General features: G+C 40.0%; 1 protein-coding gene across 1 annotated transcript in view; it reads left to right on the top strand.

Moving 5' to 3' along the window:
- Positions 1 to 19,171, top strand: part of GLDC (glycine decarboxylase) — a 70,685-nt gene that overhangs the window by 16,764 nt on the left and 34,750 nt on the right. The window contains exons 4-9 of the mRNA XM_074953330.1: positions 8,136 to 8,300; positions 8,659 to 8,736; positions 9,754 to 9,901; positions 10,146 to 10,342; positions 15,711 to 15,807; positions 17,763 to 17,868. Coding sequence (XP_074809431.1) covers positions 8,136 to 8,300; positions 8,659 to 8,736; positions 9,754 to 9,901; positions 10,146 to 10,342; positions 15,711 to 15,807; positions 17,763 to 17,868 — 791 coding nt within the window. The remainder of the gene's footprint in view (positions 1 to 8,135; positions 8,301 to 8,658; positions 8,737 to 9,753; positions 9,902 to 10,145; positions 10,343 to 15,710; positions 15,808 to 17,762; positions 17,869 to 19,171) is intronic.

The raw sequence follows: 19,171 nt of genomic DNA, 5'->3' as shown, positions 1-19,171 counted from the left end.
CTAGTATTTCCCATGAGGCTGTGCTTACCTTTTCTGCTCAGTTATGCACCCTGACAATAGCAGCTCTTTCCTTCCCAGCTTTTGAGTACCCTAATACAGAAGATATGCACACTTCAGGATGATTTTTTATATTGAAATATAGCATGGCCCTGGAAAGTGGGTTAGGGTAGAAAGGAATTGTTCACTTTACGTGCGTACATCTCAGTTTGAGACATATGGCCAATGCATTGTCTTCTGTTAAAATAATTGGGTGTGGCACTGTGAGAAAGTGAGGGGGAAGGGATTAGGGATTTTCATTTATCAGAATGTTTTTCAGATGGGAATATTGTCTGTTTTTAGAAGATTTGCTAGAGAACAGTCTTCCAGGGAAGTTAGATCTGCTAGGAAAATAAGCATCTCTATAGGAGTCTCAGAACAAGGTGACTTATCAAGACAATGATGAACAACTTTGTTTCACAATGAAAGACTAAACAGCTTAATTATTTTTAAATAAAAATGGTCAGAAGGCTATGCATTAGTTCTTATAAATAGCAGCTGTTTGAGTTAGTTTCCAGAAAAGTGCTTGTTTGAGTACAGAAAACACAACATCTTTCAGACTCTTCAAAAAGTCACCTTGATCAATCTGCTTCAGAAATTAATCTTATTTAAAAACAAAAAAATTGAGACAAGATGAGAATTTTCAGTCCAAAAGGAGGCTTGCTTTTTTGGGGCAGAGAGGGGGCAGCCAAAGTTAGTAAGCAATGAGAGTCTTAAGGTTGTAAGCTCCAATCCATTCTAAATGATGGAGTTTCTACCAGGCAACTCCATTAGGGAAAAGCTGGTTCAATTTTTTTCAGGATATACGCTATATCAATTACTTGATTTTCCTTTTTCTCCAGTTACATAGGAATCATACATAGTTACAGGCTGCTGGCAAGCTCTAATGACACTTTCACTCTAAACACATTTCATAGGAAAGTGTCTGTGTGGGGGGGGGGTAGGTTTCATTTTATCATTGAGAGGACATTCTATTTTATGGTATTAGCATGGCAAGCTCTTGAGGTCTGGACACAGAACCAAGTGGCCTGCTATTTTTGAAAACCCCATTTAGTCTTGGTGTACAATAATGGATTTATAGCAGCTCAGCTCTCTAAAATCCGGACAAGACTTTTCCTGTTGGGGTCACTGCAAAATATTGGCAGTTTATCCAGCATTGGCTAATCAGTATTTTTCCTTTATTTTGTTTTTCCTTTTTTTTAAAAAAATAAAAAAAAAGCTTCTACTCTCTGGGTATTCAATGTTACCTGCCTCAAAACCCTGTAGTATGGTGTAAACTTTACAGCAGAGCAGAACTGTGTAAACACCACACACTTATGTGCACATGATTCCTGATAGTCTTCACATTATCATTGCATTGAGCTGTTTCCCTAGAAACAGAGCTAATTAATTCCCGTGATGTGACATGAATGTAAACTAATCACCAAAGAATATTTGGCTTCATAAATAAGTTTACAACAAGTCTAGACTTAATCTTGTTCATCTTTTATGTTAGTATTTAGAGTAATACTCATTGTCTATATCACAGTATATTAGAGACTTTGAGTTGTTGGACTTTTGTGCACTTCAGCTACAAAACTGCACTTTATAAGAATAAGGCTCATTTAAAAACAAACAAAAAGCATCTACATGAGGTTGAAGTCAGCAAGAGTGCATACTCAGGGAAAACGCACAAGCAAAAGGGTAAAATTTTCAAAGGGCCTTAGTCCCAACTGAAATTGGGCTCCAAAGTCACTTAGGAACTCTTGAAATCCAGTATGTTATCACAATTCATGTGATACTATGCTGAGTATAGTTGCGTAACTTGTTTTTAAAAGCAACTTAAGTGGTTTTTGGGGGTGCGGGGAACAAAGCTCTCTTTTCATGAGCTCTGCATGTTGATGGCTGCTGTGCTTAGTGCACAGCAACATTAGGTTATGGATGTGCAGTAAAAATCCCTGTTTAGTTTACACGGGTTGGGAAGGCACTGTTGATTGAGGCCAAAATAGGGTTCAACCAAGTGGGGATCCTCAATAGAGCTTCAGATGGACCCATAAAAATATTTCAGGACCAGTGTAGTTTTTTTTAACCACTGAAAGGAAAAATATAGTATGCAACCATATAATTAAAGACTGTATCATCATGCATATGCACAAGGGGGAAGAATGAAGGTTGCACAGGTTAACTTAAATCTGGCACTTCTGAACATTTGAGCGTTTGACTCTGCAACGTTAAAGTTCAACATAATTGTGTCTGTAATACTGAGAATATTCTGCATGTGTTTCTCAGAGAGGCATTCTTCATGGTGTCTTTATGCCTTAATTTATGTAGACAAATATTGCTGTCTATATTACACAGAACACTTATTGCCACAATCTTGATTTTATTTAATAGTAAACACCTATTACTCAAAATGAAAAAAGCCAGATAATTCAAATAATAAATTTAAATACTGGGAGTCTTGGCTTTCTATTATAAAGCAGAATATCTCACACCTTGTGGCTCATGAAGATATTGTCACAAAGCCTGGTAGGGGTGGTAGGGTTCTGGTAACTTTAATATCCTCATTTTTAAAGGTGCTGTGACTTTTTATTTACCTGTTAAGATTTCAAAATGCTGTGTATCGCTGGGAATCCATGTAGTGGTAGATAGTGTATATTTCTGGCCCTGGTGGTACATGAGATTGGATTCTCAAATTTCAAGGTCCCTTATATTAAAAGGTTAATATAAACCAACAGGGAAGAAAACAATTAGCTCTGATCCTTGACTGGAAATAGTAATTCTTGGGCACATAATGTTCAGTGATACAGACTAGAAAAAGCAAGACTATAGAAAGTATACTCTTGGACAGTCTTCCTAAGGCTTGCTGTATTCTCAAGAATCAGACTTCATATAAGCCTTCAAGTGAGTGCAGGGGAATGGACTGGATGACCTCGAGGTCCCTTCCAGTCCTATGATTCAAGAAATCATACAGATGCTGGGCAAATCAGCTTAACTGCCATTTCTCTAACCATTTGAAAACAAAATACAGTAGCACTAAATGAAAACTCTCTAGATAAGTTCTTAGACCTTGTAATAAACATCCATAAGTATATACATAAACTATTTAAAAGGCTTTCATAAATACAATAAATTGTTCTGTACTTTTAGAGAATAGAGTTTTCTGTGTCTTTGTGGGATCTGCCATTTCATCAATACTTCCCAGCAGAGATCTAATTTGAGGCAAAGTAGAACCAAAAGAGTTGGCTTTGGAAGCAATAAACATTTTCAGAGTTGTAATAAGGACTCAAATTCATTGTTAACAAAATAAAATATACCTGTCTTTGAAACATTCTGATTTCCACTACTTTCTAAGCCAGTTCTTTTGGTCAGTAGCCCAACCTTTGACTAGGAAACCCATGTTTTCTGCCAATGTCTGCCTGCCCCGCTTCAGGGGATAGTTACTGCTACTTCACAATTCTTTTAAGCTTGTTTCTTGTGAGGCATGCATAGGATATGTCTGCCCAGCAAAATAAAACGTGCGGGGTGGGAGGGTCTCAGAGCCTGGAAGTCTACATAGCAATGAAACAGTCTCGTAGCGCAAGCCCCACAAGCCCGAGTTGCCTGGCACGGACCAGCCATGGGTTTTTCTTTGCTGTGTAGACACATACCCTTAGAGTGCACCTTCAGAACTTTCAACCACGTCTTAAAGCTTATATTCATACAGATGAACAAGTCTAAGCCCAGTGACAGAAAAACAAAGCATAGAGAAGCAGAGTAAAAAAGTCAATATTCATTACACATACTACTTCTAGTTTTAACGTAGACGTCTTTGTATCATTTCTTTAAGAGAAAGTACTGAACTTTCATAGCACATGCCTCCAGACAGCTCTAGAACATACTGGCTTGTTTAAGTAAAAAAAGCATCTCCTTGCCACTCGGACTGCTTCCTTTAAATCACAGCCAGACTGCTGAAATCAGTTTGGGAATGTTAATTTGTAGAAACTCCCTTTGATCAGAAAAGAGAGCGAGTGACGGCCATATGTTTTCCTCCAATTTATTTCCACAAGAGGCTATTTGTGTTCCTTGTCATTATGCTAATTATTCCTTTTCATTTGATTTATTGTAGTTGCTATTATGCAGATCTACTACTAAGCCAAAGTTCCTTTAGTAGGAACCCTATTTTATCTGCTATGACAAAATTGATGTATATAAACTTCAAATATCTGCCTTGTTAGTACAAAACAGATTTCAGGGAAATTCAGACAAATCTGGTGCCCTGGACCACAAAAAAAAAAAGCCACTTTATTTGAACTAATAATTTGAAATTAGAATTGTTCAAATCCAGGATTTTGGCAGTGTCTCTAGCCATCTTCTAGGGTGAACTAGCTTTCAAAATGACCTGTGTTAAAACAAGCTCAGCATAGAATAAGTGGTTATACTACAGACAGGAGAACTGTTGAACTTCATGAATGATAACTTCTGTACTAACATGGAGGGCCATACTTCCTTGACTTTTGTGGTGTGTATAAACTTTGTCTCCTTCACAGACCTGATTAAAAAAATTTCCGTTGTAAATATTTTTGCAATTCAAAGTCATAACATGGATATCGCTAAGCTGAGCTGTATTAGTGATTATGTCCAGTTCTGCAATATTGTCTGTCACATGCATCAAACCTTATTGTAAACCATAGCAGCAGGGAGCAGAATTGGGAAGCCCTAAGATAATAAATTCCTTATGGAGAAACTTTAGCACAGGTTGTATGTTCAACGGAGCAAATGTCTAATACGAAAATCATCATCAGACAACATTCTAAATGGAAAAATGTTTAACTGTTTCCTTGAAACTATTTGCTTTCTATTGTGTGTTGGGACACTGAAAAATACCTTCAGCTTGCTTGACATCTGTTTAGAGTTGCATATTCTGAACCTTTCATTGTAACTTTTATCTCATCCTATTTATCTCCACTTCAATACATTGAAGTATCCTATGGAAACAAGAGAGTGGTTACTTTTTCAATATAATTGTGGTTTCTTTAGTATAGTGTTTTTTCTGTCCATGAAACTCTCTAGCTTACTGTGAGAGGCAAACAATGGTATATAGATCTTCTCCCCCTCCGTCCCCCCCACCTTATTCAGGCTACTAGGAAAACCAAAGAAAACTGCTTAAAAACCCCCATATCCCCCTCCCTAGCCCCAATTTTTTCTTCATGGTTGCTTTAAACTAAGTTTCCATCAGAATTCAGTTTTGATAAATACTCTGAAAAGGTTTTTAAATTGTGAATCTGTTTAACTCCTTTTGAGTTCCTGAAGAAGGGAAACTTAGTTTAACAATATAGACTTTTTCCAGGATTTTAATTTAGAAGGGAGAAGTTGTACAATAACCGCATCTCTTTCTGGTGCGTTGTGTGGTGTATTTTTGGTGCCTACAGAGACTGACTGCATCAGTCAAAAATGTGGTAAAAAATGCAGCAGAGTCCTCAGCAGTGCTGCATCTTTGTTCGGGGAGGAATCTTAATCTTTCTCTTGGTGCATATTCCTTTTGCAGTGTAATCTCTGGAGTGTCTCAAATCCTGGATTGTACAACTTCAAACATAAATAGTATTAAAACTACCGAATAGATTTCCCCCTACCCACACTTGACTTATTTTGTGGATCTTATTGAGACTTCAAGATCAAACCAATCCTGAAGGTTACATACTGTGATGTAATTTACAGTATGTAAGGCTACATGAGATTCCAGTCAGTTATGTGTTCCCCATCATAATTTATTGTACTTGACGAATTTTGATTTTCAAGAGACTATATTTTAAGGGCTTACCATTAAGGCTGAGCGTGTAGACTTAACTCTAGTTGACTTTTCAACCCTTATTTTGCATTTAAACACTAGGGGGGTTTTGAGTGGGATTTCTTCCATTAAAAAAGACTGACAATTGCCAGTGGATTGGTAAATTCCTTGATGTGAAACTGAATGAGCTGGGTACCAGCTGCCTCAATGAGAAGTTTATTACAGAGCCAATTTCTTCATAGCACCCCAGTATTCTGAACCATTATAACTTTGAAGTAGCCATTAAGGAGATAGTAAAGTTTTGCAATTTATGCATACATGGGGGGTGGGGGTTGCCTTAAAATGAGTAAACTTAAAAACCACTCATCTAATTTCATGGTAGATTAAATCAACCAAGGTCAGAATTTCTAGCTTCCACCATCTGAATTATACTTGCACAACTTCTCACCCAAACATATGAGGAAGTATTTTTTTGGCACTCATCTGTAAGTCATACAGCTGAAATGATTGTGCTCAAACCATAATGTTATCTTAAAGTTGAGGCTAGTCATGGGGGGGGGGGGGGGGAACTAAAGAGAATTAGTTTAACAAAAGTCATGAACAACTGGGAAAGGATGATTTGGATTGGAAACAGCACTTATGTTAATTATAGCAGCAACTTCTTTGTCATATCAAGTAATCCCATAACAAAAGCATTAAAATGAATGAAAACTATGAGGTTTTCAAAGCAGATAAAACTAGCTTCAGTTAATTGGCAAAAAGGGTTTTATTGGTAGAATGTTCACCTGAATGGTGGACACCTAAATTCCCTCTAAGCTGCGCGACTGCCCAGCTGCCTATTAAGCCCCGTGCAGGGGCTCAGGGCTGCGGTGGGGAGAGGCACCCCTCCCTCAGCCCAGCCACAGCGTGGGCCTGCGGTGGTGGGGAGAGGTGTCCCTCCCTCTGATTTTTTTACATCCATGTCCTGGCTTCAGTTAGCACTATTCTTAGGCTCCTGTCCCTCAACATGCATGTGTAGAGAGACTGGGCACCTAACTCAGGGATTCCACTGTGTGACAGGCACCTAAATGTCAGGCATTGCAATGCTGAGTCTTAAGTCTCCTTTATGGATTTAGCCCCCTAAGTGCTTAAGTATCTCTTGAAAATGGGACTTGGGCTCCTAAGTCACAAAAGCGCTTTTGAAAATTGTACATAAGGGCTTCAATGGTGAGGGACAGCGCACAGGTGAGAAGCAAACTACCATTCTCTCCAATTGCGGGGAGAATGGAGTGGGATTTGGTTTCCTACTAGTGTGTTTTCCCTGCTCAGCAGCTCCAGTTTTCATATCAATCTCTGGATTGTAGGTGTCTGATAAATTTGAGTCTTCCCACTGCTGGAAGGGAAGAAGAGCATTGATCCTGCTGTTCTTTCCCTCCTGCCCCACAGCCTCCTGGCTGCTATTTTGGGTCTCTGCTGCTTTACACTGTCCCAGGCCTCCTGGCTGCTACCATGGTGGTGTTTCTGCTACTCTGCTTCTACTTAAGCTTCACATCTGAATATTCCTCTGTTACGCAGAGTTTCTCCAAGTTGCAGCAGAATAAAATTGATCTGATGTCAGTTTTACTGCTGCCCACCAGCAAAATTTATTTTAATATCTGGAGCATATGATATGCCACATTTCGAAAGTGGCAGTCTGTGGGCTTGATTCTGGGAAGTCTGAGTGCCCTCAACTCCTATTGGGGCTGAGAATGCTTACAGTCTTGCAGAATTGAGCCCTCTATCCTCAGAAGAAGGCACTAACAGTTTGTGCACTTGTATACTTCATAAAGTTATGTAGTCAGACATAAGTATCTTAGGCTTAGATTTTTAAATGTCTTGACAGTTTCAATAATGCATTGGCTGCAAACATCAGATTTCTAAAAACAGATCAGTTAAAAGCACAATACCAAGATGTTGAAGTTGTATTAGATCTAAATATTTTATGACCAGATAGACTTTCTCCACCCTTCAGTTGTTGAGAATTAAGTTCTGTTGACCCAACTCGAAGTGTAAGCTTCTTTGCCTCTGTAATTACAGATAAATATTCTAATAATTTCATGATCTCAAAAACAGTAACTTAACTTCTGTTCAAAATGAGAAAAAACAAATCTATTTGCCAGGTAAAGAACCAAAATTAATTTTGGCAGGATAAATGTTCTCAATTTCCAGGAGGGTATTAAGAGCACAGAACTACTAAAACACACAGTAGTGTGCTTTTGAAGAGATTTCCCTGTTTATATTCATGTAAAAGTGTGTGTGTGGAAATACTTATGTTTAAATCCATTTGCAAAGAAGTGCTAGGGACCCGATATATGAAATGTGTTTTATCTAACAGGGTTACCCAGTATACCCCTTACCAACCTGAAGTTTCCCAGGGTAGACTGGAGAGCCTGTTAAATTACCAGACTATGGTATGTGACATCACAGGAATGGATGTGGCCAATGCATCTTTACTGGACGAGGGGACTGCTGCAGCAGAGGCTATGCAACTATGTCACAGGTAACACACTTAAATGGATGGTTAATTTAGACTCAAAGAATTGTGAAGTGTTTTGCTTTATTTCCTTATGTGGGTCTGAATCGTTCAGTGGACTAAAAATGACACTGTACCTCACAGTGAATCAGTCTTATGGCATGCTAGTCTAGTATTTTCCACAAGCAAAGTTAACTGTATATAATACTTCTTACCTTGTTTATGAATTACATTTTTCAGAACTCAATGTTCTCGGTGTGAAATATATATTCTAATAAATATGTGTATGTGGGTGAGAGAAGCAACTATTCCATTGTAGACTGTTCTTGAGTTTTAGTTTGTTCCCTGATCCACTTAACCTTTTTTTCCCCCTTCTTTTAAACAGGCACAACAAGAGGAGAAAGTTCTATGTTGATGTCCGATGCCACCCTCAAACGATAGCAGTAGTCCAAACTAGAGCAAAGTAATGCTGATCTCCATCTTGCTTAATAAGTAGCACAAACAGACACATGAAATATTGTCCCATCCCATCACCTCTCATTCTACATTGATCAAAAATTGAATATTACAAGTATCTGGCTCCCCTTTGTGTACAGGACACTGATTATATTGGTAACTAGGTGTGCTTTGGGAAATGTATGAGAATCTACAGTAGCTAGTTTGGGACTGACTTTGACGATACTGTAAGTACTTCATGATACTGAGGATTTTCCCTAGAATAATTCATGCAAACCTTGTAAAATATCTTTCTTTCGTATCCCGTTCAGGGGCTGAACTAACTGATTAGATCCATTTCCAGTAATGGATACCTAAAGTTCTACCACGTTCAGCTGCAGCTAAACGTCTTGCTGGTTCAATATTTCATTAGTCCATGTATAAAGCAAATACAGTAATTTTGTATCATGCAACCTTGTTTGTAACCAACTTATCTTCCAAATAAACAGACATGAACTCATTCACAATTTTTAAAATTGAGGTAAAAGTATAGAAACAAGAATATATTTCCCCTGTCTACGCTGTTAACATACCTGTGCACATCTGAGCATTGAACTCCATTTGAATATTCTCTTACCTAGCAAATGATGCATTACTTTGAAGGAAATCAATAAGGTTTAGTGAAACAAACTTAATAAATTCATAGTTATATACAAAAATCCTTTATTAAGAGATTGTAAATAGAGGTTGCAAAGCCAAGCCCTCCGAAGTTAGGAAATGCAAAATATAAGTTAATTCTGCTCCCTTCTGCATATGCAATATGATCTTTACTTTCATGATCACATGCTATTTTTATGGCACAATATAGCTTTCACCACCATAGATGCTCACACTTCCTTAACTGTGTAGCAGTGTGAAGCATGTTCAATCAGCTATACTTTCAAGAAAATATTCCCTAAATCAGTGAAGTCAAATCTGTTAAAAGTTATCCCAAAGTATGAAATGGCTTCAGTAACTTTTGCGTTCCATATCTCTTGCTTTGCAGTTACAGTAGCGTTGTCATTGAGCTGAAATTGCCCCATGAGATGGATTTCAGTGGTAAGGAGGTCAGTGGAGTGCTATTTCAGTACCCAGATACCGAGGGGAAGGTGGAAGACTTCACTGAACTAGTTGACAGAGCCCACCAAAATGGGGTAAGATAAAGTACTATCGCAGTGTCTCTCCTCCCCCCGGACTATGTCTGACATTTAACTTGGCTATAACTGTAGGCATTGCAATTGTCTTTATAGAGGACGTACAGAGCAAAGACTACTTTTATGCTTCAGTGTCACATGAATGCTATAGAACAGTTAGAAGTAGAATCTTGGTTCCCCAAATCTATACTATGTGTGTGCTTTCAGAGAAGAGGCTAACAACTCTATGCTCTTATGTTTTCAGACTCTTGTCTGCTGTGCTACTGACCTCTTGGCTCTGTGTATTTTGAGGCCTCCAGGAGAGTTTGGGGTGGATGTTGCTCTGGGTAACTCCCAGAGGTTTGGGGTACCACTCTGTTATGGGGGACCACATGCTGCCTTCTTTGCAGTCAAAGAAAACCTGGTGAGAATGATGCCTGGGAGAATGGTTGGAGTTACAAGGTAAAGTTGGGACATTTTTCCATAATTTCTCAGCTGGAAATGTCTGATATGGCCCCCCCAAATCATAGTATCTAAGCATCTTGTAATCTTTAATAAACTTATCCTTACAACACCTCTTTCAGGTAGAGAAAGCACAATTATCTTCATTTTATATATGGTGAGCTGTGACACAGACTGACATGCCCAAGGTCACACAGCTCTATAGAGGAACTAAACCTGGGACCCCCAGTCCAGTGTCCTAACTATTCCACTATCCTTCTCATAAATTAGGAGAATGAAGCATGGTTGAAATTTTCCCCAAGATTATAATCAACAAAAAAAATATTTGGGTAAAGTAAAACACTGTTTACAGAGAAGACTTAAGAGAATGAAATTCTCCACTGTGAGAATTCAGGAGCAGAAGTTCATTTCTGTTAAAGAAGTGAGCCTTTCGGGCAATAATTTAAAAGTCCAATAATGATTTAAAAAAAAAAAAAAAAACACAACAACAACAGTGGCCAGGAGAGCTGTCCTCATGGGTCCTGTTCCCCCCACTGAAGGGGCATCTCACTTTGTGGGACATCCAGGCCATCTGAATTAGCAGTATTTCACTTACTTTACTAATTCTGAGCTTACCAGACTTTAAAATGTTTATGGTAGTGAGGAGTGAATGTCAGTAAAAGTTCAGATAAACTTCTGAATTTTCTGTCTGCTTCCTGAAAACCTGTTAAAGTATCAAGAAATTTAAGAGAAGGAAACGAACTACATAATGCACTGAAGGTGGGGAAAACCTTAATGATTGGAGGGGTGGGAACACTGAACAAAATACCCATTTTATACCCAGTATAGTATAGTTTTGAAATATTGAGAACACGCTTAATGGAGTACACTATAACTGTCAGTTACAAATTGTCCATATTGGAACAACAAACGCTACACATGCTTCTGAAACAATATAACTTGTAAAATTAATAAGTTTTAATGTACTTAGAGTCATAGAAGATTAGGGTTGGAAGAGACCTCAGGAGGTCATCTAGTCCAACCCCTTGCTCGAAGTAGGACCAACACCAACTAAATCATCCCAGCCAGGGCTTTGTCAAGCCAGGCCTTAAAAACCTCTAAGGATGGAGATTCCACCACCTCCCTAGGTAACCCATTCCAGTGCTTCACCATCCTCGTAGTGAAATAGTGTTTCCCAATATCCAACTTAGACCTCCCCCACTGCAACTTGAGACCATTGCTCCTTGTTTGGTCATCTGCCACCACTGAGAACAGCTGAGCTCCATCCTCTTTGGAACCCCCTTTCAGGTAGTTGAAGGCTGCTATCAAATCCCCCCTCGCTCTTCTCTTCTGCAGAAGAATCAAGCCCAGTTCCCTCAGCCTCTCCTCGTAAGTCATGTTCCCCAGCCCCCTGATCATTTTCATTGTCCTCTGCTGGACTCTCTCCAATTTGTCCACATCCCTTCTGTAGTGGGGGGCCCAAAACTGGACACAGTACTCTAGATGTGGCCTCACCAGTGCCAAATACAGGGGAATAATCACCTCGATCTGCTGGCAGTGCTTCTACTAATGCAGCCCAGTATGCTGTTAGCCTCCTTGGCAAGAAGGGCACACTGCTGACTCCTATCCAGCTTCTCATCCACTGTAATCTCCAGGTCCTTTTCCGCAGAACTCCTGCTTAGTCAGTCGGTCCCCATCCTAAGTGCAGGACTCTGCACTTGTCCTTGTTGAACCTCATCAGATTTCCTTTGGCCCAATCCTCCAATTTGTCTAGGTCACTCTGGACACTATCCCTACCCTCCAGCATATCTTACCTCTGCCCTAGCTTAGTGTCATCTGTGAACTTGCTGAGGGTGCAACGTATCCCATCATCCAGATCATTAATAAAGATGTTGAACAAAACCGGCCCCAGAACTGACCCCTTACCACTAGCATGTTTATGAATTTTTTTTTTTTTTTTTAAAACACTGCTTCTCACATTTATCCCAAAGAACAATATGCTTGGTGTGACTGAGTTCACTCACCTCTTATGAGCACCTCCTGTTGGGCCATGTATAATCCTGCACTCATTCCTTTTCCTGCTTCCCCGTCACCCTCATCAGGCAGGTCTTCAGTGGCTCAGCCCTTTGGCCCAAGTCTCACACAAACACATGAAGGAACCCCTTCCAGGGTAAGGAAGGTCCAACAAGGACTATTGCTCTTCCCTTGTTGGTGTCTATAGTCCTGTCTCTGGGCTCAGTTCTCAGCCCCTTCTGGGCTAGCTTTAAGTCCATCCCTGCCCTGTTATGGAGCAGTGCCCCAGGCAGGGGTGAAAGTAACTGAGGCCACTTACCGGTACGGGGCGGGGCGGCTCTGGCCCCTGGAAGGGGCAGGGCCTCAGGTGGAAGGGGCGGGACTTTGGGGGGGGTCAGCATCCCCCAGCCAGCCCTTGCAGTCCAGCTGGCCCGGGGCTCCCGTGTTGATTTAAAGGGCCCAGGGCTCCGGATGCCGCTGCTGCCCGTCGGCAGCCGGGAGGGGGGGGGCGGGGGAGGCAGGCAAAAGGGTCAGGAACGTTAAAGCACCGCAGGGTCCTTTGCTGCGGCCCCGCCGACGGGGTGGGCGCAGCAACATTAAAGCGCCGCGGCGTCAAAGGGCCATCCTTAAAGCACTGCTGCAGCAGCCCTTTAATGTCCCTGCCCCTTTTGCCTCCCCTGTCGGCGGGCCCTGCTGGGATGGACCCTACTGGCAGGGCCGCCGACAGGGGAGGCAAAAGGGGCAGGGACATTAAAGGGCTGCCACGGCAACACTTTAATGCGGGCTGGGTATGGGCCGGTGCGGGTTCTTACCGGTAGGCCGTACCGGCTCACTTTCACCCCTGGCCCCAGGGCTTCATCACGGGAGACTTTGTTCTCAGAGGTTCTCACTGACCAAGCTGTCCAGCCAGGTCACCTCTCTCACACTGAGTCCCCTTCCAGGAGAGTAACAAAGTTCAACAAATGATTGGCCCTTTCTAGGGTCTTCAGCTCCATCCTTGAGCCCTTTAAATTCTAGCCCCTTTTTGGGCTTCTAAACAACACTTGTCCCCTCTTTGGGGATTTGGCCACTCTGCCAGTGGCAGGGGAGGGGGTAACCTGGGCCCACCAACTACTCTGGGTCCTGACCCAAGGACCCTACAAATAGCAGCCACATGCTGCTTCCTTTAATAATTGCTACTGCTATTCCCTGGGACACTTCCCACATAGCCCCTTCCACTTCACCCTTACCTCAGGGCAGAACCCATCTTCTGGTTCACTCTGGAGCTCCAGCAAGGAGCATATTCTTTGTAACTCTGGCCACTGCCAGGAAATGATCTACTTAAGCCCTGCACTGCAGTTCCTTTTAACTGAGCCTGCTGGGCTTTGATTGGCTGCTTCCTTGCAGACTTTCTAGGCAGAGCAGGAGGATTGACCTTTACTGCTCCATTTTCGGGGGTAGGTTGTAGTAGGACTGCAAGGCCTCCAACAGGGGGCATCAAAGGGCCCAGTACACCCTGTCATACTTGGCATTAGACTTCAGAATCATGAATCAAGCTTGTGGCATATCCTAGCATGCTTATTTCAAACTCTGATCAGTTTAAAGAGTTGTGTATCTCAGGGGGAAAGAATGTTCATTTTATTTACTAAAGCTATGTGCCTTAGGGTATGCCTTACATTTTAAGTGTGTTCTCATCTCACACAGTGTCACCAGAACATTTGGGGGAAAAAACATTAAAATATAAAGCTACGGTCAAAACTAAAGTATTTCCCAAAGGCAATTTATGCTATGACCTTCAAATTGTTTTTGTTTTGTTTGGTGGAGGCCTTTTAATTGATGAAGGAACCAAGCTGTGTCGTTGGAACTCTAGGACAATTGCAGGATTCAATTGTCTTTATCTTGGACACCATACAGCAGCTGAGAAAATACTGTTTGTGAATAGTTTAGTTTACTGAGTTCCCTGAAGTCTTAGAAATGTCTGTTCTGAAACAAGAAAAGGAGTACTTGTGGCACCTTAGAGACTAACCAATTTATTTGAGCATAAGCTTTCGTGAGCTACAGCTCACTTCATCGGATGCATACTGTGGAAAGTGTAGAAGATCTTTTTATACACACAAAGCATGAAAAAATACCTCCCCCCACCCCACTCTCCTGCTGGTAATAGCTTATCTAAAGCGATCACTCTCCTTACAATGTGTGTGATAATCAAGGTGGGCCATTTCCAGCACAAATCCAGGGTTTAACAAGAACGTCGGGGGGGGGGGGGGTAGGAAAAAACAAGGGGAAATAGGTTACCTTGCATAATGACTTAGCCACTCCCAGTCTCTATTCAAGCCTAAGTTAATTGTATCCAATTTGCAAATGAATTCCAATTCAACAGTTTCTCGCTGGAGTCCGGATTTGAAGTTTCCACAGTATGCATCCGATGAAGTGAGCTGTAGCTCACGAAAGCCTATGCTCAAATAAATTGGTCAGTCTCTAAGGTGCCACAAGTACTCCTTTTTCTTTTTGCGAATACAGACTAACACGGCTGGTGCTCTGAAACCTGTTCTGAAACATTTCATTGTATACAAGATTGTTGCTGTCAAATTTTCCTCTCTAGTTCTGAAAGTCTTTAAATATTAGGAATTCTTTGAGGAATTAACTGAGCTGCACAGATTGATGGATTGGTACGGACACTTAACATCATCTTGTGCTAGTATCAATGGATTACTCAACTAATATTACATGTATTAAGCAGTACTTTTTTAAGGTAGCAGGTATTACATATGCAGAGTGTTCCTTCTTTCTTGCAGTGTCTGAACTCTGCCCCTGGGAGTGTTCAATTTAAAAATCAGTGGAAAATTTTTGTAGCCCTTGATAAACACCAGTGCTTTCATACAACTATAAAACCAGTAAAATATGATTTTTTTGAATTATTATTATTATTTATTATTTTTATTTTTACTGTACAAGATTAGAGAAGACTAGCTAGATTCTCTAAACTTCCCCTAGAGACAGAGGCTCTTGACAGATGTGATTTGGATAAAAATAGAAGTTTTGGATATTTCAGAACCTTCTACTGACTATTGTTTTTATAAAAAAAAAAAAGGGGGGGGGGGGAATTCCCAATCCAAAGTATCTGTCATTTGAGGGGTAGTGAAAAGGAAGTGGACAGATCTGGTTCCCTTTAGTGTTCTTTTAAGTGTTTGTTTTCTTAACATGAACATCTGTTCAGGGATAGGCTAAGGTTTGGGTCACTTTTTACTTTACTCAGAATGGTTATCTATCACAGTTCTTCACCCCAAAGAAATTCCACCAGTTAGCTTCAAGTTAGCAAACTAAGCCTAGCAGTTCAGTTAATGCAGAGCCTGTATCAATGTAAACTAACAAAAAAATATTTTCTTTTATGGTCCAGAGATGCAAATGGAAAGGAAGTATATCGGCTTGCATTGCAAACTCGAGAGCAGCATATTAGAAGGGACAAGGCCACCAGCAACATCTGTACAGCACAGGTGACCTCTATGTCAAAAATCTGTGTGTGTGAGTGAATTTTCAATCCCGTGAAACTTGGAATTTTTGCTTGGAAAAAGAGGATCATCTTAATGATCTGTTTTCATTCAAAAAGTTAATCTTGCAGCCACTTGTCATGGAGGGGGAACTCCACTGAGTTGTGCTGAGTTCCTATAAACTGGATGGTCCCTTTTTGGAGAAGTAGAATTTTAGCAGTTCAGAATGAAGAGTTCCGCTTTGTATTTGTGCAGAAGTAATTTCAGAATTCAAACAGTGAAAATGTGAACTTTATAGGTTTGTGATGTGCAAATAGCTATTAAATTCTTACTATTATAAAATAGCTATTTTCAAATCAAAATGGAATGATAAATGAAATTTGTAGGTTGAGAAGTGCCCAGGAACAAAGTAATAACTTTTTGCATGAGATTTTGAGAACTTCTTTGGTACTTTTCGCAGCTGTGATTATGACAAACATCTTTATAATTAGATGTATTGAAAAAACACTTGGTCCTTATGCAGGTTGTATTCATGCTCTTAATGTGTTTTGCCACAATTTCTCTTTTTAGATTAATACTAGATATTGAGAGTTTTAAATCTTTAGCACTCATTAGAGATGTTATGGTAGAAAACAGTTCATTCTCTTGAGCACAGACCTTAAACAATGATTCTGTTGAAAGTTATATTTAGGGGCTTGTGAGATTCAAACCAAAAACTCAAGCATTCTACCCAGGATACAGAGACTATTGGAAGATGTGGTGTGATGTATAAGGGTATATTTAATTTTATCTACCATCTAGTGGTCTGAGAGGATTCTGCCTCCAGATCAACTACAGTGGTGAGGTTGTCCTTAGAATGAGGGCCTCAATGAGCACGTGAGAAACAATCCATTGTGTGTTCTCTGATTAGTAATGTTATAAACTTTATTAACGAAACAAACCATCACAAATACAGTAATGTAGCAAAGGAGATAGAGCCAATACAGAATGTCAGGCACTTGCATTACTCACATCATCCCTTACGAGGAATCCCGAAAGAGGTGACGTGATCCGCATATTGGAATACACGTACCTGATGACTATGTATCCCGCTTTCCACAGGATGGGTATCATCTTTTAAACGGAGTTGCACTAATGCCCACCTTCCCTATACATATATATTAGAGAGACAAGGTGGATGAGGTAATTTTTTTTTTTTATTGGACCAGCTTCTGTTGGAGAGAGAGACAAGCTCGAAAGCGTCTCTCCAACAGAAGTTGGCCTAATAAAAGATATTACCTCACACACCTTTTCTCTCTCTGATATGCTGGGACTGACACGACTAGAACAACACTATTTTCCTGCACTGAGTATACGCCACCGGGGTCATTATAATAATATTTAGTGTTTTATATATAAAGATATTAACTAAGCCCAACAGTACCACTGTGATGTACATGTGCAAGTATAACCCTTTTGGTTTTATATTGGGGAAACTGAGGAACAGAGATTTGACTTGCTAGCCATTAATAGAGCCAAGGCTCAAATCCTGGTCTCCCAACTACCAATATTGTGCTTTAGTAACTATACCATGTTGTCTCTCAAATAGAAATCTACAGGGAGTTTTAGCAATATCTGCAGAACTTTTATACGTATGGCTGGCTACAAAGATTAAGCTTACAAGTCACAGTATTATTTTTTTTCAGTCACTGAACCACTTAAACACCAAAGGATCTTGAATTCATGAACAATGTTACTATTTAAAATGTTTGTAAATGCATAATTTACTAAGAAAAAGATATGTAGCTTTCCTATCTCTTAACTTTGTAGATTACCTAGAACTCAGAGTTTACCTTTTATTGATAGCTTTTTTTAATATTGTGGTTATATTGTTGCCTTGGGACACTAAAGAAGCTAGTTATACTAAACTGCCAGCAATCAACCTTAAGTGATTGTTCCTAAAATATGTTTGGACATTTTAGGCGCTTCTGGCTAACATGGCTGCCATGTATGGAGTCTATCATGGTTCGAATGGATTAAAGCACATTGCAAGAAGGGTGCACAATGCCACTCTAATCTTAGCTGAAGGTGAGTATTTAGAAATTATAAAGGGGTAGATCTTACATCTTCACACCTCTTAAAAACGCTGACCTTCCATTTTTTGCCCACCAACGGTTTTAAGTAGCAGAAGAAATCCAAAATTTCTGCACTGAGTGTACGCCACCGGGTCATTATAATAATAATATTTAGTGTTTTGTATACAAAGGTATGTATTAAGCCCAACAGTACCACTATGATGTACATATGCAAATATTATCATTTTGGTTTTAGATTGGGAAGCTGAGGCACAGAGGTTTGATTTGCTAGCCATTAATAGAGCCAAGACTCAAATCCTGGTCTCCCAACTACCAATATTGTGCTTTAGTAACTATACCATGCTGTCTCTCAAATAGAAATCTACAGGGAGTTTTAGCAATATCTGCAGAACTTCTTGAAAGGCTTATGCTTTCCTACTATTACCTGCCCATTTCATTAATCTATACTGGATGAGAAAACTCAATGAGTTGACTAAAATATAGTTTAAATTTACAGATTGAATAGATTAGATTAGCTGAAGTGAAGGCTGTTCAATGTAATCAAATTATATAGAACACCGCACTGCTATAAACACTGAAATCCCAAAATGTATTGGCTGACTGCATTATGAACATGACTTGTACTCTGATTATTAAGAACAACAGGAAACTTCTTGATTGTCAAATCAAAAGGATATTGAAATATTTTTTTATTTGAATCTCATCCAAAAATCTGCAGTTCTGTTTCTGTAGAATGTCTGCATTTAGGAGATAATCTTTTTATTACTGACCTTGGCACAAAAAACGGGAATGTGCTAATAAAGTTTGCGGATGACACACAGCTGGGAGGTATTGCCAATACAGAGAAGGACCGGGATATCATACAGGAAGATCTGGACGACCTTGTAAACTGGAGTAATAGTAATAGGATGAAATTTAATAGTTAAAAGTGCAAGGTCATGCATTTAGGGATTAATAACAAGAAGTTTTGTTATAAACTGGGGACGCATCACTTGGAAGTAACAGAGGAGGAGAAGGACCTCGGAGTATTGGTTGATCACAGGATGACTGTGAGCTGTCAATGTGATATAGCCATGAAAAAAGCTAATGCAGTCTTGGGATGCATCAGGCGAGGTATTTCCAGTGGAGATAAGGAGGTGTTAGTACCGTTATACAAGGCACTGGTGAGACCTCATCTGGAATATGCAGTTCTGGTCTCCCATGTTTAAGAAGGATGAATTCAAACTGGAACAGGTACAGAGAAGGGCTACTAGGATGATCCGAGGAATGGAAAACCTGTCTTATGAAAGGAGACT

This window comes from Natator depressus, chromosome 5 (assembly GCF_965152275.1).
Source record: "Natator depressus isolate rNatDep1 chromosome 5, rNatDep2.hap1, whole genome shotgun sequence".
NCBI classification, from domain to species: domain Eukaryota; kingdom Metazoa; phylum Chordata; order Testudines; family Cheloniidae; genus Natator; species Natator depressus.
The sequence above is the reverse complement of the archived record's forward strand: the minus strand, read 5'-3'. Positions and strand labels throughout refer to the sequence as shown.